Source organism: Xylocopa sonorina, chromosome 1 (genome assembly GCF_050948175.1).
Source record: "Xylocopa sonorina isolate GNS202 chromosome 1, iyXylSono1_principal, whole genome shotgun sequence".
Classification (NCBI taxonomy): domain Eukaryota; kingdom Metazoa; phylum Arthropoda; class Insecta; order Hymenoptera; family Apidae; genus Xylocopa; species Xylocopa sonorina.
Window position 1 is genome coordinate 5,225,239 of NC_135193.1, and position 21,974 is coordinate 5,247,212.

The 21,974-nt window shown below is 38.0% G+C and overlaps 2 protein-coding genes across 10 annotated transcripts in view; one reads left to right on the plus strand and one right to left on the minus strand.

Moving 5' to 3' along the window:
• The window catches only part of Atg16 (Autophagy-related 16), a 392,813-nt gene extending 381,197 nt beyond the window's left edge, over nt 1-11,616 (minus strand). Inside the window, exons 1-8 of one of the 2 annotated variants that reach the window (XM_076895681.1) lie at nt 11,060-11,616; nt 10,560-10,818; nt 10,272-10,434; nt 10,075-10,163; nt 8,058-8,111; nt 7,382-7,520; nt 5,068-5,173; nt 3,522-3,664 (exon numbers count right to left, since the gene is read on the minus strand). In XM_076895681.1, the coding sequence (XP_076751796.1) occupies nt 3,522-3,664; nt 5,068-5,173; nt 7,382-7,520; nt 8,058-8,111; nt 10,075-10,163; nt 10,272-10,434; nt 10,560-10,818; nt 11,060-11,189 (1,083 nt within the window). In that variant the 5' untranslated portion in view covers nt 11,190-11,616. The remainder of the gene's footprint in view (nt 1-3,521; nt 3,665-5,067; nt 5,174-7,381; nt 7,521-8,057; nt 8,112-10,074; nt 10,164-10,271; nt 10,435-10,559; nt 10,819-11,059) is intronic. The other variant, XM_076895690.1, reaches the window with a different exon arrangement.
• Nucleotides 11,617-13,120: 1,504 nt separating this feature from the next.
• Cask (peripheral plasma membrane protein CASK) overlaps nt 13,121-21,974 on the plus strand; it is a 159,136-nt gene continuing 150,282 nt past the window's right edge. For 2 of the 8 annotated variants that reach the window (XM_076895580.1, XM_076895571.1), the window contains exon 1: nt 13,122-14,048. In XM_076895580.1, coding sequence (XP_076751695.1) covers nt 13,990-14,048 — 59 coding nt within the window. In that variant the 5' untranslated portion in view covers nt 13,122-13,989. Of the gene's footprint in view, nt 14,049-21,974 lie in introns of all 8 variants that reach the window. The other 6 variants (XM_076895562.1, XM_076895615.1, XM_076895590.1 and 3 more) reach the window with 6 other exon arrangements.

A 21,974-nucleotide genomic window follows, 5' to 3' on the forward strand; every position in this document is an offset into this window, starting at 1 on the left:
CTGAAATTACGGGATGACGCCTGAGAGCACCTTCGTGTTTCCTGAATTAACGTTTCAGCTTTAGTCGAACTGGCTTAACCATACTTTTTCCCACTTTTTCCTGCTTTTATTTCGATGCAAGCGTTTTCAATTTTTATACCGTCACTGGTTTTTTTTTCTCGCGAATCGTTCTTACCACTACCAGACACGTGAGACGGATGTTTTACATTGATCAGAGAGGAAACGATCGTTATTTAAAAATCTAACATAAAAATCGAGACACCACGAGGCAAACGATAATTCAAGGAACGTTAGAAGAAAATCACCGACTAACCACGGAAGCATGTAGACGGGAGCAATAAATTATGTCGGGTTTTCGATTCTCGTTAATACGCGTTTTAAGTGGCTTTATGAACTCAGAAGTAGGATATCGTAACTGGTCGACCAGTCGTAAACCAAGTCTTGGGAAATCAAAAGTCGTTTAAAGAGCGTGCTGCAGTGGAAATACCGTCTGAATTATTAGCAATAATCTGAAGTTTTAACAAGTGTTTTTCACCCTTGTCTAATTAAATAGTACAGCCCGAGGAGGTTAATTGTAAACTGTACGAGTGTTCCTCTTGTTACATTCAAGACGTCGAAAGGTACTTCCTGCCGTTTATTAAACGCATGTGCATAGGAAAGCGTACTCGAGAACACATTACACCCTCCAGTTTAATTGTGCTGCGCAGTTTAAGTAAAAACATTTGATGTGCCGCGCGGAGAAGGTGAAAGGTTTCCCCAAACATTTGTTGGCCGCGATTAAAAGGGACCCGCGTTACTGTTACTTCGCTGTTATTTACAGTGGACGAACAAAAGCAACGGAACGGAGCGCGAAAAGAAACGCAAATGCCTAGCACCCCCTATTGGAGGAAGGAATAAAAGGTATGACGATTCCACAATGCCGAACGACCAGGAAATCACTGAGGGCTTCGCCGTGGAATCGATACTCTGTCGGGACGTGAGAAATCCAAACGACTGGCGCCCTACTGCCGCGAAATTGAGTCCATTATCGCCCTGGCCAGGTACCCTCCAATACCATCGATATTCGTTTAACGCATCGTTTCCCTGCCAGGAGGGTGACAAACAAGGGTCCAGTGAGAAATATAAAATTTAGTAAGCGAGGTCTGATGTGGCAAAAAAAAAAAAAAAGAAAAAGGAAGGAAAAGCGACTTACCGAACCGTCGTAAATAAATGGAACCGAAAAAAACGAGAGAAATCGATGATAACGAACCCACGACTTTCAATTCTAAAGAACTAGTAAGAAAACATTTTTATACCTCTTCTTTCGTTTCCGTTTGGTAGAAAAAGAACGGAAAGACGAGCGACAGAAAAAAGAAAGAGGGTAAAAGCGGAAGAAGCGAAGGTACTCCCATGATTAAGGGAAAAACTTTATCCATGAATCCAACCACAATTTATTACATCTGCACGAGCGAGATCTATCAGCGAACGATCTTACGTTCTGCGAACCAGTTCGTTCCCGTCGAAAATATTGAAATTCCGTAATTGCGCCGACTTCTCGACTGCGATCGACTTTGAATAATCGACGCGGGAAGGACGTTTTATGTTTCCTCGTTGTCGCTAAAACGAGAAACCGAACGAAAGCGAAGGTATAATTTACGGAACGGCGGACGTAACATGCGCGTCGACACGGCTGCCAGCCAGCTTCAGCTGGGAGTCGCGCAAGAAACCCGAAGAAATTGATCAAGAGTTCCTGTTCCGAGAATAACGTCTGGGAAACGCTGTACATCGCTGAGACGAGGCAGAGGAGAATAAACATCAGGTGGTCAGTTCTCGCACCTTTCATCGTGAATAGCCCAGAACTCTGGGCTACGCCTCGAATCCCTCACAGTTCGCGTGTTTCCTCGTAAGTTTACGCGCCATTGGCCGGCAATCTTCAGAATGAAACTGCCGCTGCTGAGTGGATTCTCAACGCGACCTGCTTCGAGAACGAGACGGCGAAAAGATGTTCCGAGAGAACAATGAAAAAGAAAAAAGAAGAGAAAAAGAGGGGAAAAAAAGGAAAACTGGAAGAGAAGAGAAACGAGAAGACCTCCGAGCGGATGAAATATCCGTACATAACAGTCACGATCCAGGGACGACGAATAATCACATTTAACACGTCCAACGATACGCGAACAATACACCAGCCGTCCTTCATACAAATATATTACACATTGTATTCCATTGGCAACGACTCGGCTATAAACGGGCGATATTACCGCATAGCAAGCAACCTGAAACTTTACAATGCAACTTAGAAGCGCGCTATTAAGTATGTCATAGAATTGTAAGCCCCTAAAGTCACGGCTATCGTCCAATCTACCTTTTAGTACCAACACTTGTGCTCGTTACACGCAGAATTACATTACTCGTGACCGAGCCTCCGATGAGATTGTCAAAAACAAAGACAAATTGAATTAAGCGCCTCGAAGAGAAGTACTAAGCTTGAAAAATGTAGAAGAACGCATAATTGAGAATTTCCAGCTTCTAAGTAGCTTGTATGTACCACAAATGGTGTAGTGTACGTGTAGTAATTATGCGTGCCCGACAATTAAGACAAGTTTCTCGCGCCAACGCCAAGAACTCCAACGCACACGGAGGAGCGGACGATTCACCGATGACCTTTTTCCTTTTCAGCGAGAACTCGCGAGGGGAGTGCAACGAGGGCAGAAGAGACAAGACTGCTAGGAAGATAACCGCGAAACTTTCAGTTCCTTCCCAATATGAAGAGTCGACGGAGACCGAAACTAGGACAAACTTTAGATGAGGGAATATCGACATCATCGACGAGAGGAGACAGTATTATTCTTCCGCGGAAGGTTACGGAAGCGCCAAGAAGCATCGAACCGCGCACCAAAGAGGCAAACGTGACGCGAAGGGTCCCCGAAATGATTTCACGGAACGATTCCTTGGAAATGGTTTTTGCGAATCGTCATTAGCTTCTGCCATTTCTCCTTGGGAGATTTGCATGGATCGCGGCGTAATGGAAGGTGACGATAAATTCCGTATTCTAATGCTGGCAGATTCGCAGACGGTCTCGCCTCGAATACAGCCTCGTAATTTAATGCACGTTCTGCGAGACGTCTGTTTATAGACTTCCTAGGACACATCCGCGGAGCCAATCATATTTTCATAAGGAGAAGTAACAGCAAGTATGTCTCGTTACTTTACTGGTCGTTTGTTTCTTTCTGACGTAATCTCGTTCCCAACCTTCTTTCGCGATCGTAATTTGTTTCAGCAATTTCGTACCATAATCATTCGTTCGTTCATTGCTACGAAGTTGTAGCTATTTTGCATTATTGCGCGATTGTTCCATCGTCGCATTGAACCATCGCATGATTGCTACAAAAAACACGAAGTTGCAAGAAACATAAAGTACATCTCTTTAGCGCTTCTTAAAATGTACAGCGTACTTAGCTGCTTCCTCCATTAGTGTATTCACTTAAACAATTTAATCGATATAGCTTCTGGTCAGATAAGCTACGCGCGAACTTTCCACTTACCTTTAACCGAAAGTCGTTGACGGTCCACACCCGGCTGGCAAAGTCGTTCGATGCTCCCAGGATCAGCGTCCCCGTTGAATCGAAATCGACGCACATCACCCCTGCGTTACTGCCAACGAGGATACCTTTGCTCTCCGAAGCACCTGAAACGTAAAACAATTACATGTCAATTTTAATGGTTAACGAAGATAGTCCTGGTGATTGTCGCATCAAATGAACGATATTATTGCTTACTAGCTATAAGAATTCATTAATCTAAAAATTCAATTTTGGCTGAAGGGAATCGAAGCGATATAAAAAGCGTTCGATACTACAATGGAAATTTTGCGTCTGCCAAAAAGTAAGCCACGAATCGATTGAAGCAAAGGGATGAAATGGTATACAGGTAGAGACATTGGAAAGAGAAAGAGGGGAATAGAAGTCGAAGGGTGCGCTAGAAGCCGTTGTAGGGGCGGGTTAAGCGGATATAACCTGAACAATAATCCAATTTTGCAACGTGGCGCGCAGATTACATTCAAACACGTTATAGCACGTGTGATCGTTCCGCTATAGCAGGGAAAACGTTTCTAGCGTAAGACAGGATTTTAATAGGCGACGCGTCTGTACGGTAACGCGTCGCAAGTAACCTGTTGATTCGTGAACATATTTCATTCAGTGGGTAGAAAACAGCCTTTCGAGAACATGTCGCGATATACGCTTCGTCTAACGCATCATCGTCTATTCCTGTCCACGTGACATCTCCCTACTCTTACGTTCTAATCGTTAAGTGATCTTAATATACGTACACGAGCATACATGAATGTTTAACTAACTATATAAACCGCATCAGACCGCGTGAAAGAGCATTTCAATGTGTTCGATAGGATACGCGACGACAATTGAAATTGAATTTTATAGCCGCAATTAAATTTTTTACAATAGCAAATCACGCGTTACACGATGTAGGTAGTAATTAGAATTGCTTATTGCTACGTGATCTTTCGTGGAATCGCTTATTAGAATATCATTTCTCAGCTAAAAATGTTTTAAAGCACGTATTTATGAGTAAAAGACGACAACAAAGTTTTAATTATTCTATTATGATAAGTTTTAACGAAATTTTAAACTAACTTTCGTAACGCTTGATTAGCCAATGAGGTTTCGTGAAACGAAGGGAATTTTGCGTCTATCGAATATGAAGCTAGAATTAATTATAACTGAAATGCGTACACAAGACACGTTACGAAATGAATACTATAGAACATCTGTGCCGCTCGATATTGCACGTTACGTCGACTTCGGTCTGGATGTATTGCGTATTGTAAGGTCGCTATTTAGATGTTTTAGACGGCAATTCGTTAAGACATTTTGCAAACATCTGCGTGTTTTGCGGTAGAAATTTTGGGAACTTTTGTAAGACACCTTGAACATCCAACATGGACGTCCCAGAGACGTCCATACCGCAACCCTTGCGCTGTCTGCTTCGTGCACGTTCCAGGAGTCGCTGACTCCTTAAATTAAATCCTAGACGCTCGCCTTAATGGTGCGATTATGTTCAGTTAGTCACCTTTTGAGATATTCCAAAGCTTCACTTTCCTATCGGCTCCGCCGGTGGCAAGGACCCTCTCGACGGGGGACCATTTTACGGCGTAAACTTCTCCGTCGTGTGCAGTCTGGAATGGGTTATTAAACACTTGACGTATAAATTTTGGAAAGCTTATGTACATGCATGAGGCAGCAGTTAATATATCAAGCGTATCGATGTATAATTATTGTGTTCGTTCAAGTTATCCAAGTGTTCGATTACAAGACGGTTCTCTGCATTAGAACCTCTATAATATCTCTTGAAACCTTATCGACATTATTCTGAATTTTACAACTACCAATTTGTTAAGAGAATTATAATTCCTATCTTCTGTTTCCTATCGTAAATAAAATTAAAATGCAGTAGTAATATCGTTACAATTCGCAAGTATTCCACTATCGATATTGTATACTATGCACTAATGAAGATCCTGTTACCGATATTACGTGCTATTCTTGTTTAGAGTTTCAGAATTTACATCCATGAAAGGTAACATTCTCAAGATTCTACGAGTATCGTAAATTGCAAATCATCAACAAACTGGTACGATATGAGCAGCGATTATGGCATGAATATTAAGTTGCTATATTTACAAATATTGCAATCAATTTTGATAACTGACAATTTTCATACATAAAATGTGCAATTTTGTAACCAGGTATGGCTACGATAACGTATCTCACGTAAAATGTTTTAACGTTATAAATATGTTAATACGTGTCCAACATACAGCTTATAATGGCTTAACAGAATCGTTATAAAAAAGCTTACACATTTTCCTTTTTATTCAAGTCAATTTCGTAAATAACGAACTATTAGTGTGTAAATGTTTGCGTATGTGTACGCGCATGTGGAGTCATACTACATGGGCTCATTCAAAATGATAGCATAAATGGTATTACAGTAAAGTATATATGTACACGGTATGGCGATAGAAAATATTTTTAATATCCACAGAATTATTCTCTCCGTTTTAAATAATATAATAATTTACGTGATATTTTCTAATATTTTATATATTAACGTGTCAATATATTTGTAAACAGTCAACAAACATACTTAACTTAAATAACGTGACATTTTTCAATACTAAATTTAACCTGATATACTACGGATAATACGTTTCTCTTACATATATTGAACTAGAATATAGTAGAAAAATAAACTTTAGATATTAGATAAGCTAAAATATATATGTATAATTGTACAATAACACGTACATTAATTTACCAGTAACATAACATGCACAAGTGAGACGTACAAGTTTTATAAATATAAATAAGTGGTAGCCAACAGTTGTGTATATATTCCCATTAAAAATAGCTTATCGTTATAAACAGGAATAACTGACTTAAACCAAATACTATCCTGACACCTAATTAATTTAACACTACGAATGATATCCTTTCTGTGAAGCTACGTTATACTACAGAGAAAACTTACGCCTATCGTCAAAGTATGTAACTGCACTTGCGAAATATTAATATATCATGTACATAATACCTTTCCACCCTATACTCTAAAAAATTAAACTTTTCGAACTTTCGTTCAACAACTTTATCTTGGACATATTCCTCTCCCTGCATTTATGAAAAGCACTAAAGATACCCTACTTATCGTTTCTTCATTATTAAATACATAAATGGAGAAATTAATACCTGTAACTTAGAGAGTAATGTAAAATTCACACCCTACTTAGTCTTTACTAAGCTGAAATAAATAAATTTTTTAAACAGATCTTGCACCTTTGTGAAAAGTAAAATGGTATACATCGACAATGATAAAAACATATCATCCCTTTATGTAATATATAAAATATATATTAAATAATTAAGAATATTAATAAATAAAATATGTATATATCTGCATATACTGTGACACAGTACTTTAGATGTTCGTGTTGTAACTAATGCTTAGTTGGTCCGACGTGTGTAGTGTCTAGCGTAGAAGCAACTTGAGATCCCTAAGAATAATCGATTTCTATGGGGCCACGTACATTCAAGTGGCTTTTTAGGTATCTCAAGTTGTTTGTCCACCGTGCACAGCACACGTGTATCTGATATCACTACTCGAACTCAATAGCACTAATGCAGAAGAGATGATCCTACAATTGTTTGCCATACAAGATTCCGAAATATTAAGCGTCGAGTTTTGCCTTTCAACAATTTCTTATTTCGTCATACAAAACATGCATTTCCGTGTTACAACGAATTAATAAAACATCCGTACTAAAAGTTTCCACATAGTAATAGCATGGTGTAAAGATATTTTGTAAATTAAAGTTTTGTCAACGTACAAACGTGACGGACACTTTCGTTGGTACCGCAGTTGGAAGGCCAGAGATTCCTTCTTTTAAACTTGATCTTTCGGGGCTGACCGGCCTGGTGTCACGAGCCGCGTCCTCCAGCTCCTTTTGCATCTTTGCCTGTCTTTTCCTGAAAACAGAAGAGAAGAGCAAACGTTCAACGAACGAATTAGTATCGAAAAGTATGTCCTTTCTTCTTTGTTCGTCGCATTGTTATACTTCATGCACAGTCAAACAATTAGTAAAACCAATGCTTTGCTCTTGTTATTCCTTCTTATTAACAGTAGGTCTCCCAGTTAGTTGTTACTTCATAGGTTTATCGTATATACTTTATTATTTACATTTGTGCGCAAAATAATTGTTACATTTTATACATTTATCCAGACGTGTTTACTTAATGATGTACATGTTTAGGGGTAGCTGCTGCTTTTAACTGGTTTTCTTTATCATTTTTAAATCGACTCACTCAATTGTACCATTTCACATTTCATACATCAATTTGATACATAAATATACGTATGTAGATGTTCATACGTATAAAGCATAAGGAAATGAAAAATATGATCGTATGCGAACGTATGATGTGATCAGGTTCCTTTGACAAACGACCCAAAGCTGTAATTCAGCGGTAAGCATAATTTCTGTCACGACACTTGCACGAACTTACCCAAACTTTGATATGGTATGCATCAAAAAGGCTGTCGGACTGGAAAAACTCTCGCTGAAAATAAAATGTCAAGCAGTGTGAAGTGCTAATGTAAAATGCTACAATGACATTGTGTGGTGTCCCTCATTCTCTTTTTTTCTCTTTTTCTGTGAAGAGCCAAACGTTTTGTAATTAATGTTAATAATGATTTATCGACGTTCATACCTGAACACTTGACATCGGTCAAATGTTGAATTATTGTAATAATAAATGACATTATATTAGATTACGATTATATTAGAACGTGAGGTGTAATTGAAAGAAACTAGAAACAGTTGAAAAATGAACTGTGTAATGAAGACGATTATGAAGTATATTTCCAAGAAACACATGCATATAACATTTCAGAAGAAGAAGATAATATTAATTAAAGTATTCCATGTAAGTGATGACAATGAATGATAAATTGGTATGGAGTATGATCGTACTAAAAGAAATGAATAATTCAAAATTTAGCATCTAATAGATTCTAATCTTGTGAACAGCCAGCGTAATAATTATAAAATGTACATGCAATAATAAGCCTTTAAATAATCAAAAGTTAAATGTGTTTAAATTCACCAATGAAAGAGACCTTTTCGTCGTGAAAAAATGTTGTTCTCCTGAAATATCATCTGTATTTTATGATTCTTATTAATTTTGCATTAATCTTAAAGAAATTCTAACACAACTAAAATCTACTAACTACTAAGAGAATTAAATTTTAATGCGTGTCAGTATAGCTCCAATATTCGTCTGTACATAGATTGCTAACACTTTATGTATATCAAACAAGTAGCCAAGTGAATATTAACCCTTTACGCTCGCTCTAACTATTTCGATCGGACGCCGCTGCAATTCGAAACGATTTCGCGCGTAAATGAATTTATATACGAATTAACATACGAAAGTGTTATATTTGAATATATTATCTGTGTTTTACATTTTAAAAAACATAACTTTCCAAGTTCAAGTTCTGTAGTTGCATTTGGTGTGATATTTTACAAAACATTTACCAAGGCTTTCTGAATTGCCAAAGTCTTGTGGGTCATCGTTGCTACTTTCGGATTTATTGCCTATTACTATAATTTTTCTGTTTCTCACACCCAATACTACCACCAATTTCATCATGAATAGATAAGTTTTTGATCGATACAAAGTCAAACTCACCTTCATTTGAGCCAATCTCATTGCTGCTTTCCACATTTATAAGGCCTTAACACTTTAAAACGAGTAATACAAAATTTCGCGATACGTGTGCCTGCTACAATCGTCGAAACTGTACTAACGCTAGACAGGTATTCAATGTCAGGACCACGGTCGTAGAGGAATTTTATCTTAATCCCCATTTGATGTCGTAATGTCACTTTCCTACCGAAAACGTAAATAGCCTAAGGGACCTATTCGCGAACCAATACTACGCTTCTGTCAACTGGAGATAACGAAATTCAGCATAAACAGACTATCGCTTGTCACTCGTCGCTCGATCTACCGTGCAAGACATCGTGGCCAGTGAGAGTACGCCGCTCGAGCGCAGAAGGTTAAAATAGGACGCTCACTTTCAACAACCCACCGAAATACGCACAGTACGTATTAAGCATACAAAGATAAATAGCAAAAGAAATTGTAAAATGAAATTTACAATAAACAAATAAAAAAGAGACCGCCGTCTTTTATACAAATATGTGAAATTAGTGTATATCGAAAATGTATTCTCTTTCATAATTTTCTAATACCGGCAATAATCCGCGAAAGTCCAGGGGTCAATTATATAATAAGACATTGTGAGTAGAATAAAAAACTTGTTACATAAAATACCCTATCCGTGACAACATGCAGCTTTATGAAATAATAACTTATTTATAAAAATGTATATTAAACGACTATACTAACTAATTACATAAAAATTTGAACAGATAACTGTGAGTGAGATTTGAATAGAAGAAGAAAGGAAAATTAACATGAATACGTGTTTTTTAAAAGAAGATATTGTACTCACTTTAAAAAGTTGTCGTTCTCTTCGTTCACTTTTTCTGCATCTCGAGTTTTGTATTTAACTAACCGGTCTACTAATTGACGATTCTCTTCCTACAGATATAAAAAATATATTAACATTTTGATGTATTTAAATAAATACTTGGTGCTTTTTAAAAAAGAGAATATAAATAATATTATAATTCATTAAACGATAAGTACCTGCACTTTCCTAAGCTTTTCTTCTAAAGATGCAAAAGCAAGTTGTAAGGCTTGGTGCTCGTCTTTTAACATCTGATTCAGACTTTCCAACTCTCTTTCTCTGCTAAGACATTTAGATATTTCTAAACGTAAATTTACATTAAGCTCCAGACTTTCAGCAAGACTGAAAAATTCCAAAATATAATTCATTATTAATTGCTTAACATCGTAGTTAGAATTTTGTGAGATACGTTTATCAACTATTCTATTTCCTTTAGCCCATTCTGAATAAAGTAGCTAATTACGTACCTTGTTTCCTTAGCTTGTAATTCTTTCATCATTTCTTGTAACTTGTTATTGAGATCTACTATTTGTTGCGTATGTTCTCCTTTCCTTTTATGTAGCATAGCTAATTCTTCCGCTTGCTTTAAAAGACGAGCTTCAAGATCAGTATTTACACTCAAACCCGGAGTTCCGCTAACTGCCTCTCGACGGAGGGTTTCATTTGCTATCGCTAGTTGGATATTTTCCCCACGTAATGTATTTGCATTTTCGAACAATCTGTTATCTAAAAATGAAAATTAACATTTCGTATTATTAACTGTAATTCTTCAAAATGACTACAAGACAAGGAAATACTAGAATTTAAAGTAGGTGTTTAAAAATTTAGAGGTAAATTTGAAGACAACAAATTAATTTACATGTATAATGAAAATTAATAATAATAATAAAATTAACAAGGTAATATTGTAATCGTCTAAATTAGTAGAATCAATTACATTAGTAAGTACGAAGAGAACAATTCTTACGTAAACTAATAAGATCCGCAAAACAATATGTTTGTTTTCTATTCCTCTCTTGTAATTGTAAAATTAAATCCTTCCTCCAATTGTTATCTTCTCTAGAATGCGATGATACAGTTGGTTCACTTGCAGCCATTTTCAGTACATGAAATATCTCGTTGGTATTGTTGCAATTTATACTATTTGCCTTTTCTTATCAAAGTCGTATAAAAATCATTTGACAGAACAGTTGAATATTTTTGGCAATGTTCAACATACACCGTTTTATCGCGAAAAATTTATCCCAGTTCAATTAAAGTTCCGTTCGAATATTAAACACTATTAACATCGAGAAATATCATGTTAATCACATGACATTCAGATTTACCACGAATATTTTTAATTAGGAAAACAGCTATTCTAACCTAACCGTACCAAACACTACACTGCTAACCTGAAATTGCCGACTATTCGAAATGTCGATGTATTCTGTTTGCGAGATTGTTATATCTGATTTGCGGATACAATTTCAGACAAGTTGATAGCAGACGATAAAATATTTCAACCTCTGTTCTGTCAGCACTCTTCGCTTTGTACATACAAATGTGGTACACAAATTAATATAAAAAAAAAGTGTATTCTCTCTGTACGTATATGGTTAAAATAAAAAATACTCGAATGCAGAAGAATTGAAGCAGTGTGCAGCACATGATGAAACAGGTTTCTGTATTTTGATTTGATCATCTGATACGCGGCGATAGTTTAAATTTACTAAGGTCGATATATTTTGTGATTTAAATTTGTAGTAATTAAGTTGTAATAATAACCAAAATTGAAATGTAAAAAGCTCGAGTTCTTTGCAATGAAACACAGACATAAAAACAGCCGAAGATTTTATAGAAAAGGAGAAGTTAAAAATACCATTAAATCATTGAAAATGATTAATATCAAGTATTTTTCTTAAATTAAAATCAAAAGAAAAATTATTTTATTATTGTATCTTGCATAATTTGTTCGTAGGAATCGTAAACAAGTAACCAAAAAGCAGAAAGGACTACGTAATATTGTTTTCCGTGAGCCTGGCCCATTGCAATATGTATTTTATGCAATACTTAATACCGACTTGCATATGAATCGAGGAACGGCGGCGGCAAACGTAAATTAAGCATCAATTACATTGTTATTACATATAAGAATGTAATTTCTGACCAATTGATTGTAGATAGCAAATGGTTTGATAACCCTTTATAGTACACTAGACGCTAATCAAGCAAAATGTCAATTCCTTGACAGTTGGACGAGAAATGGGTATCGTATGCACTTTTACATTAAATAAATAAAGGAACCGGGTAGAGAATACAACGTATACGTAATTCATATAATCTACTGTATGAAAACAGACGAAAAATAATAATTTTGAAGGGATATGATCAGAAGCATTTGAAATATCTCGAAAAAGAATTAAAATATATAGCAATTGGAACTCACGTAGTACGGCTATCTTGGGGTCGCAATAGACTAATTGCAGTATTAGCAGCTTTCGGACAAAAAGAAGATCTGGAGGAAATTTTTGAAGGATTAACGTATCTACGATAATAAAACATAGTACGCGAATAAAAATAGTAAAATTATCATTTAATCATGGTAATTGTAAATGAATTAAGCTCACCAAAGAGGAGGCGATTAACTCTTGGTGGTATAATTCCAATCATCCCTTGTGCTGAATCGGTAACAAGGGTAGTGACATTAATACGAGTAACTTGATACTCGGAAGTTTTTTGTAGGTCAGAAAAGTGCATCGGATGATTGGTCCATTCTCTACACTATCTCTAATTACATAGGTTTCGAAAGCCTAGGTTGCTTAATCAAATTGATGGATTTATCATCGGAGTAATCGTGTTCGTCGGTATTTAACGTGTCTACTTGAACGTCGACGAGTACTGTAGTTCCGCTGAATCGTAGCGTTGCATACGCTTGGCAAACATCGCAGCTGAGAAGAAGAGAACTAAGGACGGAGCGTGTTAAAGCGGCAAAGGTTGCACGCGAAGCGGCGCCACGCCCGCCCCACCATATGGGTTGCCGGTCAGAGGGGCAAGGGGGACAGGTTGTTGGTCGGCGCAGTCGCTCGCCGTGTTTTATGCAACCAGTCTTGCTTCGGAGCGAGTGAATCTACTCCTCCAGCCTTTGACAGACGAGGAAAGTGTGTGTAGTGACATCGGTGTCTGCCTGGCCGTTTCTCGTTGATCGTTCCTTGTTAATTGTACGATCGACTGTCCTGCCGAGATAACGGACTGGCTCGAATCTGTTTTCTTCGTGGTTTAGTCAGAGGACGGCCGTGTAAACGTCCGCGCTACGTATTGTCGTCAGTTGTGTACCCTATCTTTGCCGGCGACAGTAAGACAAGGCTTAAAGGCGGTGTCCGGCTGTGTATTCGGCAACTCTTGGGCATCGTGTAAAATTTTCCGCACGATTTACCAATATATTACTCATCTGTACGGCCACGAACTCGCGTGTACTGATCCAAGTGCCAGTGCGACGACAATCGGGCGTGCTACACGGGTGTATTATCCACGGTTCTGTGTATACATGTATGTGTGTATGTGCGTAACGTGCGCGTAGACGAAAACGAATACGTTGCTGTCGGCGGAAGGAGGAAGACAGAGATATAGGGAGAGAGGGAGAGAGAGAGAGAGAGAGAGAGGGAGAGAAAGAGAGAGAAGACGGTGGGAGAACGAAGGCGGCCGTGAATCTACGATACACGGCTACGTTCACGTCGCCGCGTATTCCACACGGCACGACACGAAACACAACAGCATACCGTCGTGCACAGGTTACGAGGAAAGAGTCGGTTACCTGCACACCTTACGAATTGTTACGAATTCGCATAGCTCTGACGCGCCTTTTGGCGCGTGTAGCATCCTCGTACGGTCGTCTCCTTCGACCTCCTCGTCGCTACTATGGCGGACGACGAGGTTCTCTTCGACGAGGTTTACGAGCTCTGCGATATTATCGGCAAGTGAGTAACGAATTCGTGAGAAAAGAACGTGACAGCTGCGTTGCCACTGGTGTGAGTCATACTCAATGAAAGTAAGGGGGGTAGCGTCGAAATGCGAAGAAATAGTTTATTGGGAGGGGTGAAGGAGATACGAGACACTGTTCGATGGTGAGAGGATATACTTTGATAGATGAACGATATACATACACATACACACATACATACATACATACGTATATGCACGCTGGTGTGTGTTTTTTCATGTGTGTAGAGCGTGTATGACTTGGGTTATTCGTGTACGTATTGAATCTGAGGATGGTTGCGCGCGCGTAAGCATGCACCGCGTGCACGAATGATGACGTACATTTGTTGACTCAAAAAGGAGGTTTGGATGTGTAACAATCCAAAAGCAGAGAATAGGTGTATGCTCAGTAAGGAAGCTGATCTGTATTGTTCCTGCAATGTTTATTTCAGGTTTCTGGTTCGTTACTGGTTACCTCACCCAATGTACTTTAGTTTTTCCTTGAGGACACTTTCCTTTTAAATATCATTTCTTACGTACGAAAAATGAAATGTTGTTGTTATTCATCCTTGGGCTCTTCTCGTGTTACCGATGGTTAAACATTGGTATGAATATAACTCGTGTACTTAGCATATTTGATTTACTGCTCCTACTCTAAACAGTACATACGTATTAGGTAGTTCTAGGGCAGCGTGGGATTCAAATTTGAACAAACTATTCTATCTGGAATATTTCAGGAAATATAATTCTATCAATGGGAGTTAGTAAATAATGATAAATATCATGATTTTATCAGTTGTACCAAAGCACTCAGCAATACGAAATGTGATATCGTTAGAGATAGGAAGATGTCAATGTAACCAATAAATATTTATATCATACATTAAAGAGATACTCGATTCGAAAGTATTTGAAAAACGGGCGGTTTTAATTAATTTTTTCTTCCATACATATTCATACGATTTAGCTCTTTTATATTGATTTATTGATGCATTATTAAATCACTGCATGTCGTTACATTGAATGGTGAAACATTTTTTATTACCTAGTTGTATTACATTTTTTTTATTCATAATATTTAGTACAGAACGACACACAATTTTTTAAAAGAGCTAAAGAAAAAAGGGTTATTATATAAACGAAGCGTTGCAGCTATTGAGGGCAACTTTAACTTCTTATTTTTTTTCGTGTCAATTGATGTTAAGCGTCACTTAGCGTCACGTTTATTGAAAAAACTATATTTTTATTATTTAAAAGTAGTCAGGTGAATCGACGGCTATTAAGAAACAATGAGAGATAACGAGGTATCGACGACTATCCATTTGTCGGAGTCAAAAAATAGAATGAAATTTCATCCAGTGTTTTAATCAAATTTCGATTCTGATCGATACTCAGAATTTTGCTACGTACCTTATGATTTGACTCTCATTTGAACAAGCCGTGCTTGAGATATTGTCAAAATCATTTTTTTGTCGGTCAGTACATCTGTCAGTTGTTCACGTGTCACTTTTGAGCCCAATCTGTCTGATAGTTTGTGCGTAATAGCTTTGCAAACAAGTCATTGTTTGGTGTACTCTGGGAATTTCGCTATGTCGAATTTAGTTGAGCAAAGAGTCTACCTGAAATGTTGTGTTTCTAACAAAATATCATGTATAGAAGCGCTGAAAATATTAACGGTAGCCTTATGGGCCTCGATTATGTCGAAAACATAAGCATACGAGTGATAGAAAGAGTTTAAAGCGGGCCATACTGAAGTTGATGATCTGCCTCGTTCCGATCATGCACCCACATTTGTGACTAACGAAAACATCGAAAAAGTTCAGAAAATTATGCTCGAAAATCGTCGTGTGAGCATCAGGGAAATAGCAGTCGATCTTAGTGTCTCATTCGAATCGGTGCAGAGTGTCATGCGCGATGTTTTGAGCATGAGACGAATTGAAACGCATCTGTACGCGACTATTTGACCAAAAACAACGTTAATACCGTTCCTCGAGCTCCGTATTCACCTGACATGGTCCTGTGTGACTTTTTCCTGTTCCCATCACTCAAGTTACCACTTCGTGGAAAACGTTTTGAGACAATTGAGGCAATAAAGGAGAATTTGCAGAAGGAACTGAAGGCGATTCCAAAATCGGCCTATGAAAAGTATTTTGAAGATTTAAAGAAACGTTGGAATATGTGTATAGTTTGCGATGGATATCAATTTGAAGGGAATAAAAGAAATATCGATGAATAATTGAACCGTTTTCATTTTACTGACAAATTCCGGGTACTTTTTGATCATAATGTATTACTGAATATCCGCACGCAAGCTGTAATTATCCCTCATATCGGTAATCTGTATAACTTTCTTTTGTTTAAACGGTTGAAATCACGCGGCTCTATCCCAATGAAAAGTAATAAAAGTACTAGCGTATAAAACGTGCTCGGTAGTAAAACACTACAACACCGTCACGCGGTACCGATGGAACAGTTCAAGAGCTTCCGTTCGCGTGAAATCCTGTGACGAACGTGCTGTTTTGAAGTTCTCGTTACACACCACCAACCCACTAAGTAAACTCGTTAACTCGCACCTGTTCCCTTTCCATTTTCTTCTCGCTCCTTTTTTTCCCCCCTCTAATTATGCATACGGGCCACGGGAGGAATGTTAATTAAAATTCCCATTTATCGAGAAATCGCACGGACGAGGAGGAATGGAAATGTGTTCCCGTGCGATGGAAAAGGAGGGAAACGAAAAAAGAAAAAAAGGAAAGAAAAGGTGGAAAAGCGTCGAATGGTTGTACCGCGTACCTGCATACGCTCCCATCGGCTCGATCGAACGGCCGTCGAAATAGTTCCAATAAATGCACGAAATTGGAGAAGCGAGCCTTAACGCTGGCACATAGGTAGCAAGTGAAATGCAACTTGGCCAGCACTTCTTTTACGATGCTCGCCCTACTTTTCATCCCCCTCGTAACTCAGCTGTGGAGGGTCGTGTATACAACGACACGCTGTGTACATGTTTTCTGAGAAGTTAGAGTAAATTCTTGATGACGGAATTTACCCTTGAACTTAATTGCGAGCGGTCCTCCGCTCTGTGGACCTGTTGGAGATAATGGGGATGTCTTATCGTACGTTCCTCGATCTCCACGCTCGACGCGTTTTATATGGCGCGTTTGTTCATCGTCGACGGATTTGTTGGCTGAGCAAACATCAGTCTGAGACGATCAGGTTCACCGTAATATGCTATTGGACCTGGGAAAGATTCATGTCGGACGAATATAGGAATGCGTACACGCGAAATGATCGAGTAGACCGATTGCATTGAGTCATACTAAAATTTTCCATGGTTGTTATGTTATCTTCACAGTTTTTTTTTATGACCTTCTAGTAATACGATCTATTGCAATTTCTTATAATTGTGTAATTTTAGCTTTATCGAGAGTCTTAGAAGAGATATATTCAGTTGTTCCGAATATTCTTGCTTTTAATCGATACTGCTACATGATTTTCGCAAAAATTGAATTGTTTCCGATCAATAATTTAAACTTTTAATCGAACAATAATTAATAGATATTGTAAATTCTCTAAATTCAGCTCTTCATCGTTCAGAACGTGCTCCATTATCTAATCTGTACGAAGAAACTCTTCGTTTTTTCCTCCTAACATTCTTTTCTGACATCGTACTAATAACTCATTTACCAGAGCAAAAGGTCTGCCATTAGTTTCCTATAACTTCTTTCTGGCATGCTGCCAGCTGCTGATGATGATATGAAGCTGGATTCTGCTTCATAGAAACAAGGTGCCATCGGGTCTAATAAGTCATTCAGTTTAAAATGAAACGACGCAGCGAGACCGCTGGATGAAAATTAGTGCAGCATTTCTTTAATTATTTTACGTTCCAAATTTCACGGATACGTATTTTAAGCGCGTAAAACCTTGTGGCCATAAAATGATAGTTGAATAAATTTTGTGTCTACTGTCATATTTTATGTAGTATATATATCGTAATAACATATGCGCGTAGGCGTTGGGACTTATATCTAAATCTATCTGTCCATACTATTGAGTAACAAGATATAAATATCTTGTTATTTATAGTACGCTATACAAAAGAGTCATAGTCATGTTTTAATCGCTACTACTCTGTTGACAGCAATCGTTGCCTACGAATGGAAATTTTGATATCTCGAGTTCTTTTAGATTGACAGAACTCTATAATTTATCATAGTTTCACTGGAAATGTTCGCACGTTTGAATTATCAAGCGTCTCGTTCGCAAAGCTCATCCACAGTCTCCCGGTTCGCATAATATATTTAATTCCATTAAAATCAGATTTGCCTTCGATATCCTCAGAACTCTACGTTGATTATTCATCAAGCACACCTACGAGATCTATCGGAACGAAGTTACATTGGTACCATTATTCTGAGCAGATTTTTAGATCTATATTCCAGAGTGGATATTAAGGATACGAAGGATATTCTCATACAGGAAGACTGTTAGACTCCATGAATATCTTTAGTGTGGGTTCTGGAGTAGTTTTCTAAAGTTAGTTTATTCGCCCTTTGCCCTTATCATCTTTGAACAGGATATATTGATTGTTTTTGTTCATCATTTTCCGCTATGGCCATTAGCCCATGAATGACTGTATAAACTTTGATGTCCCAAGAATAATTTATAGCAAAACTTGTAGTGTTCATCCCCAGGGTGTCTCTAGCTGCCTTCATTGATGCTATTTCATTGAGGAGTAACGTTTCGGTATGAGAAGTTGCCGCTACCTTGGACACTGTACAATCACGATTGGTCGACGTGGCACACAAAATAGAGATTGCTTTCTGTAGTGATGCAATTTTTTAAAATATCTACGGGATTCAGAATTTTTAGAAAATCACTAGAACGTTTCCAAATTTGTTTTAATAGGTGTCCATTTCTACTAACTCTTTTTGCGACGTTAGTTCCACCTGAGCTGTAGAAAACAATTCGAGATAAAGTTCATCGCAAAAGACAATTCAAGCGGCAACAAATTAACGTAATGATAATTAAGCTACTTAAAGTAAAGTCGCCCAAGGAAGGCAATCCAACGCGCTTATCTTACTCCTTTAACAGACAGAACTTGGTCCAGGTCGCGATTGTTAGAAAGGGAGTGTTAATTATAGAGGCAAAAACGCGACAATTAGAGAGCAGTAGCTGTATTGCTTGACAAGGCAAAAATAAAGCTTCTAACATGCGTGTCCAAGCAAACGTACACTTGTTCCCACGATTCTATGACCCCGCAGAACTTTTCGTCGGTCTGTCTCTACGGCTTCTTATTAATTTAATTGACTGTGGTCCCCAAAGTGTCACGTCACAATTGGTTCATGACAGTGGAAGTCGTCTTGTGAATCTTTCAGTTTCCCAGTTCGAAAACGGTAACTCCACTCAGAAGCTTCACCTTCTGTTTGTCTAACAATACCGCGATAGCGTGAATGATGGAGGACACGGTAGACTGTGAGGTGGATGATTTCTGCATCTTAGATGGCGAGCTTGAACGTACACTCAGCACTTGTCGAGACTTTTATAATACTGTATTAAGGTGCAAGACCCTTACTTACATCGTTAAACTAATGCATAATGTATTGCATAAAAGCGTTTACTAGGTCGGTAATTGTTTGGGTTCACACACTTAATGATAACACCCACGCCTCATTTAGGTACTTAAATCAATATTCGCTGCTGCAGAGATAATTTATCGTTTATATAATATATCGCATAAATGCTGTGAGAAAATTCGCGTAATGTAAGCGTAACAAAAATATTTGTCAGTAATTAGTTCGCATTAATCGGTTCGCGTTTGGCACGCGGGGATTGGCGCAGTTTACGAAGGTATGCAGCTTCGAACGGCGTTGTCGGACTGAAGGTGTTAAGAGCTGCTCGATGATGTTTTATTTAATGTGTGTCAGTTATTTAATATATATCAAGGACAAAATGTATTTTTGTCCTGAACGCAAAGGAAGGCGGACTTCGGAGCTAGGTCGAGGCGAGCGTGTAGTCGAGGATACTAAAGTGAGAAAGTTCGATCCTCTTCGAGTCAGAAGTGGTAGGAAGATTGACTCGCTGAAATCAAGTTACTCCACTTCGCGTCACGGGGAAGATCACCCTAGATGGGAACCGACGGCTCATTGTTTGCACGATGCAGATGTGCCAAATAAACTTTAAGCTTCGAACTTCGCACGTTTCGCGCTTAACTTCTCTCACCTGACAAACCGTAACAGCGGTCGGTTTTGTACCCAAAGTTTCTGGCCCACGAAAAATATCAAACGTTTTCAGAAGAATACCGGTGCTCTCGTGAATATAACTAGGCTCATTCGTTGCGTCGGCGTCTAATGCAGTACGCGTATGACAAACGCCAGACATTCAGCCATGACTGATGTTACAGACAGTGAAACTTCTCTCGAGCTATACGCGCTCTCCTACAAAGTATATGGGAGTCACTAAAACACTGAATTCCTCTGTACTAAAGAAAAATATTTCATGAATTTACGTTCTTTATTAAAATCTAAGTATAAAATTTAATTTCGATTGCTATCTGATTTTTAAATAAACTGGTAGGAAAGATTAAATGTTTGAAGGATGCCTGAAAATGCTATCCGAGCGATATTGGCCTGTAGGCGTGAACAGCATGGTTTGAATGGAATTTCGAAATATCTATAGGCAGTAATAGTTATAGTCTATGCAAAAATTCGGAAAAGATACTGCAAGAGTAAGTGAGATTTTAGGTCAAAACTGGACTGTTTTATTTCACTGAAAATTGTCGAGCAATTTCGTACGTTAAGTGCAATTTCTCATCCCTCCTGTTTCTCAATCCTTGCCACTAGTTCCTTCGGTCTGTGCGAGACGAGTAATGCGGAAACTGCTCAACTATGGAGACGGAATATTGTCCATACAGCAGGGCTTCAACGATGTGCTTTAACACCGAATACCATTTTCGTCTTTGCAAATGTGTGATAACTGCTTACACTATACAGAGTCGATGTTTCCTTGAACTGCGTGGTTTCATACTGATGCAATTTACTGAACTATATATTTTAGTAAACGTTTCTCCTTTATTAAATTTTATACCGCCCATATTCAGCCAATTGTATTTTTGTTGTCCTTTCAATCCTTGAAAAAATTTGGGAGTTGTCACTCTCACCGTAGAATTCAATGCATGATAGCCGTGAATGATATTTCGCATTTAAATGATTAAACCATTTTTTCTTTTTCGAGTAAATTGTTCCATGACTGAAATAGAATGGATCTTCTAAAAGATCTGGCGAAGAAAAGTTAAATTGGATTTAGTGTCTGAAGCTGACAAGCCGGAAAAATGTGTGAGAAGATAAAATACACAGGATAAATTCTCACGAGAGACCATAAAGGACAGACAGATAATACTGATTAAGTAGTAACAGCTTGTTTCTTATTTATACAGTGTTCTGAAGAAATATATCGTTCGCGAACGTTCACGCGTCAGAAATATGCAGTGTACATCAAACGTATGCATTATTTGTTTCTGGAATACATGCGAAATATACGTAAGGTTAAACAGGATTCAGAATTTGTTAATGCAAGTTCGTCGAAAATATCACGTTGCTTGATGCAGATATTGGAATTCATTCGATACGAACCATTGTGCGTTATTGATTTTACATTTCATATGTACGGCGTATAAATTCGATGACATTTCATATCTTCGTATGATTTAAAAATTGCATAAACGTGGTTTCTTTTTAACGATGAATCTGACAAATGGTATAATGTGCCCATTAAGAAATCCTGCAAATTGCGGAACTGTCTTACAGAACATTAGATAGAAGTGGCGCGTTAAAAGTAAGGGTACGTTTCAGTCGGGCTGAAGTTATGAATGAACGCATAGTTCGTACCAGCGAACGCGTGAAGTTCAATTATAATAGTCTGAGGTTTAATTT